Source organism: Zosterops lateralis (genome assembly GCF_965231275.1).
Source record: "Zosterops lateralis genome assembly, chromosome: 23".
In the NCBI taxonomy this organism is placed as follows: Eukaryota; Metazoa; Chordata; class Aves; order Passeriformes; family Zosteropidae; genus Zosterops; species Zosterops lateralis.
Genome location: NC_139783.1, coordinates 359,392 through 369,184, shown reverse-complemented (window position 1 = coordinate 369,184; position 9,793 = coordinate 359,392). Strand labels below are relative to the sequence as shown.

Here is a 9,793-nt window from a genome sequence, read left to right as displayed (position 1 = left end):
TAAATTTTATGTTTATATTTATTTTTATAGTTTAATTTTAATTTAATTTGTATATTTATATTTATATCTATATTTTATAATTATATTTTATATTTATTTTTATTTGTATATTTATATTTAATTATATAATTTTAAATTTTATATTTATTTCTATATTTTAATTTTAATTTAATTTGTATATTTATCTTTATATCTATATTTTATAATTATGTCTTATATTCATTTTTATTTGTATATTTATATTTAATTATTTATTTTTAAATTTTATTTCTATTTTTATACCTATATTTATATATTTTATATAATTATGTATTTATTTTTATTTGTATATTTATATTTTTATATTTTTATTTTTATTTATCTAAAAAAAATTAGTAGATTTTTTGAGCCTCCACTTCTCCTCCAAAGCTGATCATGAATGTGATAAAATCCATCCTCTCCTCCTGGGAACCCCCAGGGCCATCATTTCACTGATATCTCTGATCATTTCACTGATATCTCTGATCATTTCACTGATATCTCTGATCATTTCACTGATATCTCTGATAATTTCACTGATATCTCTGATAATTTCACTGATATCTCTGATCATTTCACTGATATCTCTGATAATTTCACTGATATCTCTGATAATTTCACTGATATCTCTGATCATTTCACTGATATCTCTGATAATTTCACTGATATCTCTGATCATTTCACTGATATCTCTGATAATTTCACTGATATCTCCGCTCTTATCTCGTTGCAGTTTCCTGCTCTTATCAGATTTTCTGTCGCTCCTCCTCTCGTGTCCGACCTCGTCTCTTCCTCCTCCTTCCTCGTTCTCCGGCCAAATTTTGGGGACAGGGCACACCTGGGATACACCTGGGATATACCTGGGGCACACCTGAGATATACCTGGGCACACCTGGGGACACCTGGGGACACCTGAGATACACCTGGGCACACCTGGGGCACACCTGGGGCACATGGGACATACCAGGGATACACCTGGGCACACCTGGGACACACCTGGGGACACACCTAGGATATACCTGGGGCACCTGAGATATACCTGGGCACACCTGGGGACACCTTAGATATACCTGGGCACACTTGGGGACACACCTGGGACACACCTGGGGCACATGGGATACACCTGGGACACATCTGGGCACACCTGGGGACACACCTGGGATATACCTGGGGACACCTGGGACACACCTGAGATACACCTGGGGGCACCTGAGATATACCTGGGGACACCTGGGACACACCTGAGATACACCTGGGACACACCTGGGACACCTGGGACACACCTGGGGGTACCTGGGGACACCTGGGGACACCTGGGACACACCTGAGATATACCTGGGGCACCTGGGACACACCTGAGGACACCTGGGACACACCTGTGGGGTGGCCAGGAAGGTCTCAGGTGTCCCCTGCCCTCACCTGTTCCCTCCAGGTGTTCCCACCCCTCACCTGTTCCCTGCAGTCCCTCTAAAAAAAAATCCTAAAAAAATTCCTAAAAAATCCTTAAAAAATCCTAAAAAAATCCTAAAAAATCCATTAAAAAATCCGTTCAAAAATTCTAAAAAAATTCAATTTTAGGAGGGTTTGAACCCATTTTAGGAGGATTAAAACTCATTTTTTGGGGGTTCTGAGCTCATTTTTGGGTTCAGGAGACACCCCAGGACCCTCCCAAAATAAACACTCCCCACCCCAAATAAATCCAAATTCTCCTTTTAATAAATCCAAATCCCCCCATTAAATAAATAAACCCCAAATAAATCCAAATATCCCAAATAAATAAATAAATCCCAAACAATTCCCCCAAATAAATACAAATAATTTTAATAAATCCCCAAATAAATACAAACATTCTTCAAATAAATATTAATTACCCCCAAAATCAATAAATCCACCCCTAATACAACCCTCCCCCCCCTTAAAATTAAATACAAATCCCCCAAATAAATACAAATAAATCTTCCTAAAATAAATAAAAATCTTCCTAAAATAAATACAAATTCCCCAAATCAATTGAAACCTCCCTTAAAATAAATCCAGAGCTCCCCTTGAAATAAATACAAATATCCCAAATAAATCCCAAATAAATACAAATATCCCAAATAAATCACAAATAAATCCAAATTCCCCAAATAAATACAAATATCCCAGATAAATCCAACCCCCCCCACCAAAAAAATCCCGTTTTGCACCTTGAGGGAGCCCCAAAATTCAATTCAGGGCAATAAAATCCCAAAATTTGGGGGGAAAAGCAGCAGCAGATTTTGGGGTAAAACCCTGAAATTTGGGGGTTTAGGGGGTGGAGGGGATTTTGAGGATTTTTAGGGATAAAAATCCCAATAAATTTGGGGGTGAAGTTGGGAATTTTGGGTCCAAAGTCCGGGGATTTGAGGATAAAAATCCGTCAGTTTTGGGGATAAAATTCCAACAGTTTTGGGTCCAAAGTCCAGGATTTTGGGATCCAATCCCGGCTCCAGTTCCTGCAGCTCCAGTTCCCGGCGGTTCCGGCTCCAAACTCCAGAATTTTGGGGTGAAACTCCAGAATTTTGGGGTGAAATTCCAACATTTCAGGGATGGAATTCCGGGAGTTGCGGCTCCGAACCCCCGAAGGTTTTGGGGTGAAATCCCAACGAGTTCACGACGATTTGGGGACAAAATCCTCTCCCAGTTCTGGCTCCGGGCTGGGGCTGAGCTCCTGTGCTGACCCTGACCCCAATCCTGACCCCAAATCCAACCCCAACCCCAATGTGACCCCGATCCAACCCCAATCCCAATCCAATCCCAATAACCCCAAACCCCAAATCACAAATAAACCGACTGGATGGACTCCATCCTCCCCAGTCCTAATCCCAAACCCCAATCCCAATAACTCCAAACCCCAAATCTTCATCCCCATCACACTTGTTGGACTTGATCTTGACCTCAATCTCACCCCAAATCCACCCCAAATTCATCCCCAATCACACACAGGCTGTGTCCTGACCCCAATCCCATCCCAATAACTCCAAACCCCAAATCTTCATCCCCATCACACTTAGGCTGACTCACTGGGCTGTGTCCTGCCTCAATCCCATTCCCAAATCCCAATAACTCCTAATCCCAAACCCCAAATCTTCATCCCCATCACACATAGGGTGACTGGCTGGACTCGTTCTTGACCCCAATCTCATCCCAAATCCATCCCAAACCCATCACACTCAGGCTGACTCGCTGGACTGAGTCCTGCCCCAATCCCAGTCCCAAATCTCAGTCCCAATAACTCCAAACCCCAAATCTTCATCCCCACTCAGTCCTGACCCCAATCCCACCCCAATATCACCCCAAATCCATCTGAAATCCACCCTAAATCACACATAGGCCAACGCTGGGCTCAGTCCTGACCCCAAATCTCCACCCCAATCACACGTAGGCCGACTCGCTGGACTGAGTCCTGCCCCAATCCCATCCCAATAACCCCAAACCCCAAATCTTCATCCCCATCACACATAGGGCGACTGGCTGGACTCAGTCCTGACCCCAACCTCACCCCAAATCCATCCCAAATCCACCCCAAATCCACCCCAAACCCATCACACATAGGCCGACTCGCTGGACTGAGTCCTGCCCAGCGTCACCGGGGCCGTCACCGTCACCGCCGGCTCCTTCTTCCTCCCATCCCCTCCTCCTCCTCCTCCTCCTCCTCCTCCTCCTGCTCCCCCCAGGGATTTCCTGTGGGCTCCAGTCCCAATTCTATCCACTCCCAATCCCATCCCAGTCCCCATCTAACCCAAATCTCACCCCAAATCCATTCCAATCACACATAAACTGAGTCACAGGGCTGTGTCCTGCCCCAATTCCAGTCCCATTCCTGATCCCAATAACCTCAAATCCCAAATCTCCACCCCAAATCACACGTAGGTCGACTCGCTGGACTGAGTCCTGAGCCCAATCCCACCCCAATAACTGCAAACCCCAAATCTTCATCCCCATCACACATAAACTGACTTGTTGGACTTGATCTTGACCCCAATCCTGACCCCAAACTGACCCCAAATCACACATAGGCCGACTCGCTGGACTGAGTCCTGCCCAGCGTCACTGGGGCCGTCACCGTCACCGCCGGCTCCTTCTTCCTCCCATCCCCTCCTCCTCCTCCTCCTCCTCCTCCTCCTGCTCCAGCTGCTCCCCCCAGGGATTTCCTCCTGGCCCGGGCCCCCCTGACGGCCGCCCGCACCTTCCTCCAGCCCAGGTGGTTGAGCTCGGCCAGGTTGAGCAGGACGCAGACCCCCGAGACGGCGAACATGAAGACCAGGAAGACGCTTTTCTCGGTGGGGCGGGACACGTAACACTCCACCTCCTTCACACACGGGTACCGGTCGCACTCGAAGATGGCCGGGACGTTGAAGCCGTACAGGAAATATTGCCCGCCCAGGAAACCGATCTCCAGGGCGTTCCTGAACACCACCTGGAGGGAAAAATTCTTATTTATTTGGGGAAAAAATAGGGGGAAAAAAAAATTCGGTTTTTGGGGGAAAAATGTCATTTTTTGGGGAAAAAAATCTCCATTTTTTGGGGAAAAAAAAGGGGAAAAATTCTTATTTATTTGGGGAAAAATCTCGCGGTTTTGGGAAAAAAAAAATCTCTTTTTTTGAGAAAAAAAAATCATTTCTTGGGAAAAAACATCTTTTTTTTTGAGAAAAAAAAAAAGATTTTTTGGGGGAACAAAAGCTCTTTTTATGAGAAAAAAATCTCATTTTTTTGAGGAAAAAAAACTTTTTTAGGGGGAAGAAAAGATTTTTTTTTTTTTAGGAAAAAAGATTGTTTTTTAGGGAAAAAAGTTTGGTTTTTGGAAGAAAAGTCTCTCCTTTTTTGAGAAAAAAAGCTCATTTTGGGGGGGAAATAATTTTTTGTTTTTTGAAAAGAAGCTCATTTTTGGGGGGAAGAAAGGGGAAAAAAAAAAGCTCATTTATTTGGAAAAAAAAAGGGAAAAATCAGAGAAAAAATTGGGGTTTTGTGGAGAAAATTGCTGGATGGGGAATGCCCAGTTTGGGCCCTGAAGCCGTACAGGAAATATTGCCCGCCCAGGAAACCGATTTCTAGGGCGTTCCTGAGCACCACCTGGGCACGGGGAAATAGGGGGGAAATATTTTATTTATTTGGGAAAAAAACCTCATTTTTTTGGGAAAAAAAATCTTGGTTTTATGTGAAAAAAAGGGGAAAAAAAATCTCAGTTTTTTGGAGGGGCCCCCAAACGAATCCAAACTCCCAAATGATCCCAAACCCCAAAAATAAACCCGAAATAACCCAAATTTTTGACCCTTTCACACCTGGATCGTGTAGAACCTGGAGATCCCCTCCTGCCATTTCCAACCCCAAAATAAACCCCAAATTTTAACCCTTTCACACCTGGATCACGCAGAACCAGGAGATCCCCTCCTGCCCTTTCAAACCCCCCAAAACCCCCCAAAATAACCCCAAAATTTTAACCCTTTCACATCTGGATGACGTAAAACCTGGAGATCCCCTCCTGCCTTTTCAAACCCCAAAATAAACCCCAAATTTTAACCCTTTCACACCTGGATCATATAGTAAATCACCCAAATAAACCCAAATCTCCCCAAATAACCCCAAATTTCATCCCAAACCTCACCTGTATCACATAAAACCTGGAGATCTCCTCCTGCCTTTTCAAACCCCAAAAATAAACCCCAAAATAAAGCCCCAAATAACCCTAAATTTCATCCCAAAACCTCACCTGTATCACGTAAAACCTGGAGATCTCCTCCTGCCTTTTCAAACCCCCCCAAAACCCCCCAAAAACAACCCCAAATTTTAACCCTTTGCCTACCTGGATCACGTAGAACCTGGAGATCCCCTCCTGCCCTTTCAAATCCCAAAATAAACCCCAAAATAAAGCCCCAAATAACCGAAATTTCATCCCAAACCTCACCTGTATCACATAAAACCTGGAGATCCCCTCCTGCCTTTTCAAACCCCAAAAATAAACCCCAAAACCCCCCAAATCAATCCGAAATAACCCTAAATTTTAACCCTTTGCCTACCTGTATCACATAAAACCTGGAGATCCCCTCCTGCCGTTTCACCTTGGCGCTCCTGGTGGTCGCCCTGACTGTCATCACCTCACTCTCCTCCTTCCCCCCCACCCCCTCCAGGACCCCCCCGTTGGCCCGGGGGGGTTTTTTGGGGGTCTCCAGGGCCGGGGGGGGCAGGAAGGAGCAGCGCCTCTCGCGCTGTTTGGCCGCCTGGTGCACGGAGTAGGTGATGAAGCAGAGGCTGGGCGTGCACACCAGGATGATCTGGAAGACCCAGTAGCGGATGTGGGAGATGGGAAAAGCCTTGTCGTAGCAGGCCTGGTTACAGCCCGGCTGGAGGGTGTTGCACATGAACATGGTCTGCTCGTCCTCGTAGACGGTCTCGCCCACGATGGCCACGATCAGGATGCGGAAAATCACCACCACCGTCAGCAGGATCCTAAAATTGGGGATAAAATGGGGTTTGGGGGGTAAAATTATCATTATTGTCAGCAGGATCCTGGATTTGGGAATAAAATCACCACCATCGTCAGCAGGATCCTGGATTTGGGGGTGAAAATGGGATTTAATCATCGCCACTGTCAGCAGGATCTTGAGAAAATGGGGTTTGGGGGGGTAAAATCATCATTATTGTCAGCAGGATCCTGGATTTGGGGACAAAGGGACACCTGGGAATGAGATCTGGGGGTGTTTGGGGGGTAAAATCAGCACCACCGTCAGCAGGATCCTGGATTTGGGGGGAAAATGGGGTTTAATCATCATTATTGTCAGGAGAATCCTGAATTTGGGGGATAAAATCACCACCACTGTCAGCAGGATCCTGAGAAAATGGGGTTTGGGGGGTAGAATTATCATTATTGTCAGCAGGATCCTGAGAAAATGGGATTTTGGGGGGTAGAATTATCATTATTGTCAGCAGGATCCTGGATTTGGGGACAAAGGGACACCTGGGAATGAGATCTGGGGGTGTTTGGGGAGTAAAATCACCACCACTGTCAGCAGGATCCTGAAATTGGGGATAAAATCATCACCACTGTCAGCAGGATCCTAAAATTTGGGATAAAATGGGGTTTGGGGGGGGTAAAATGACCATCACTGTCAGCAGGATCCTGGATTTGGGGACAAAGGGACACCTGGGAATGAGATCTGGGGGTGTTTGGGGAGTAAAATCATCACCACTGTCAGTAGGATCCTGAAATTGGGGATAAAATGGGGTTTGGGGGGGGTAAAATGACCATCACTGTCAGGAAAATCCTGGATTTGGGGTGAAAATGGGATTTAATCATCATTATTGTCAGCAGGATCCTGGAATTTGGGGACAAGGGACACCTGGGGACACCTGGGGGTGGCACCTGGAATTGGGTCTGGGGGTGGGGAGGGGTCTGAGGGTCCCCCCTGTCCCGTGTCCCCTCCCTGTCCCCAAGGCGGGCACGTGACTGGCGCGGTCACGTGGCTGGCCGGGTCACGTGCTCCCCGTGGGCGGCTCTGAGCCAGCCCGGGGTCACCTGAGGTCACACCTGGGTCACACCTGAGCCCCCAAATCCCCCCAAAATCCCCCCAAAATCCCACCTGAGGTCACACCTGGGTCACACCTGAGCTCCCAAATCCCCCCCAAAATCACACCTGAACCCCCAAATCCCCCCCAAAATCCCACCTGGGTCACACCTGAGCCCCAAAATCCCCCCAAAATCCCACCTGAGGTCACACCTGGGTCACACCTGAGCTCCCAAATCCCCCCCAAAATCACACCTGAACCCCCAAATCCCCCCAAAATCCCACCTGGGTCACACCTGAGCCCCAAAATCCCCCCAAAATCCCACCTGAGGTCACACCTGGGTCACACCTGAGCTCCCAAATCCCCACAAAATCTTCCCAAAGTCACACCTGAACCCCCAAATCCCCCCCAAAATCCCACCTGGGTCACACCTGGGGGCATTTGGGGGGTTGAGGGGGGATTTAGGGGGTCCAAGGGGGAATTTGGAGGACCTGGGGAGGAATTTGGGGGGTCTAGGGAGGAACTGGGGGGTCTCAAGGGGATTTTGGGGGGGATTTTGGAGGGTCCTGGACGGATTTGGAGGGTCCAGGGGGATTTAGAGGGTCCTAGGGGAGATTTTAGGGGGTCCTGAGGAGGATTTTGGGGGTCGGGGGAGGAACTGGGGGGTCTCAAGGGGATTTTGGGGGTTGTGGGGAGGATTTAGGGGGGTCCTGGGGTGGACTTGAGGTGGATTTTGGGGTGAATTTTGGGATGAATTTGGGGTGGATTTTGGGGTGATTTTGGGGTAAATTCGGGGTGATTTCAGGGGGGATTTCGGGTGGATTTTTGCGGTGGATTCGAGATGAATTTGGGGTGGATTTTGAGGCGGTTTCAGGGTGATTTTGGGATGGATTTTGGGGCGATTTCGGGATGAATTCGGGATGGATTTTGGGATGAATTCGGGATGGATTTTGGGATGAATTTGGGATGATTTCGGGGTGAATTCGGGATGAATTTCGGGATGAATCTGGGATTATTTCGGGGTGAATCCGGGATGATCTCGGGGCTCTCTGACCTGCCGATCATGGTGGAGTGTTGCTGCACCGCCGCCTCCAGCAGCCGCTCCAGGATGGTCCATTCGCCCATGGCTGGGGCTGGGGGCGCCGGGACCCCCCTGGGACCCCCCGGGACCCCCCCAGGACCCCCCGGGACCCCCCTGGATCAGCTGCGGCGCCCCCCGGGCCCCCCCCGCCCCCCGGGATCGAGCGGATCGAGCGGATCCCGAGGATCCATCGGCGCGGCCGCCGCCAGGGAGGGACTGGGAGGGACTGGGAGGGACTGGGAGCACTGGGGGAGGGATTTGGAACACTGGGGGAGGGACTGGGGGGGAAAGGGGGGGACTGGGAGGAGCTCGGGGGGAATTGGGAGGGACTGGGAGGGACTGGGAGGGGACTGGGAGGGACTGGGAGTATTATACTGGTTATACTGGGGGGGTTATACTGGTTATACTGGGGGGTTATACTGGGGGTTACACTGGTTATACTGGGGTTATACTGGTTATACGGGGGGTTACACTGGTTATACTGGGGGGGTTATACTGGGGGTTACACTGGTTATACTGGGGTTATACTGGTTATACGGGGGGTTACACTGGTTATACTGGGGGGGTTATACTGGGGGTTACACTGGTTATACTGGGCGGTTATACTGGTTATACTGGGGGGTTACACTGGGGGGTTATACTGGGGGTTACACTGGTTATACTGGGGGGTTACACTGGTTATACTGGGGGGTTACACTGGTTATAGTGGGGGGTTATACTGGTTATACTGGGGGGTTACACTGGGGGGTTATACTGGGGGGTTACACTGGTTATACTGGGCGGTTATACTGGTTATACTGGGGGGGTTACACTGGGCTTACAGTGTAACCCCCCAGTACAACCAGTCCACCTCCCCGTTATCCCTGCGGCCCCGTACTGGTTTTACTGGTCCCACTGGTGTCTCCATACTGGTGTCACTGGTCCCAGTGGTGTTCCTGTACTGGTCTCACTGGTGTCACTGGTGTCCCCGTACTGGTTTTACTGGTCTCTCACTGGTCCCAGTGCTGTCCCTATACTGGTGTCCCCATACTGGTTTTACTGGTGTCCCCATACTGGTCTCACTGGTGTCACTGGTGTCCCCATACTGGTTTTACTGGTGTCCCTATACTGGTGTCCCCGTACTGGTTTTACTGGTCTCTCACTGGTCCCAGTGCTGTCCCTATACTGGTG

General features: G+C 48.5%; 1 protein-coding gene across 2 annotated transcripts; it reads right to left on the bottom strand.

Moving 5' to 3' along the window:
• Window positions 1–4,023: 4,023 nt before the first annotated feature.
• Window positions 4,024–8,681, bottom strand: LOC310918419 (gap junction delta-2 protein-like). 2 transcript variants are annotated; one of them, XM_083877281.1, is made up of 4 exons: window positions 8,597–8,681; window positions 6,046–6,486; window positions 5,945–5,978; window positions 4,024–4,459 (listed from the first exon to the last, which is right to left on the bottom strand). In XM_083877281.1, exons 1-4 carry the CDS (start codon window positions 8,665–8,667, stop codon window positions 4,049–4,051), a joined length of 957 nt encoding a protein of 318 aa, XP_083733407.1. In that variant the 5' UTR covers window positions 8,668–8,681; the 3' UTR covers window positions 4,024–4,048. The 2 variants fall into 2 exon arrangements, with proteins under 2 accessions (XP_083733407.1, XP_083733408.1); XM_083877282.1 differs by lacking the exon at window positions 5,945–5,978 and having other exon boundaries at window positions 6,057–6,486.
• Window positions 8,682–9,793: the final 1,112 nt, after the last annotated feature.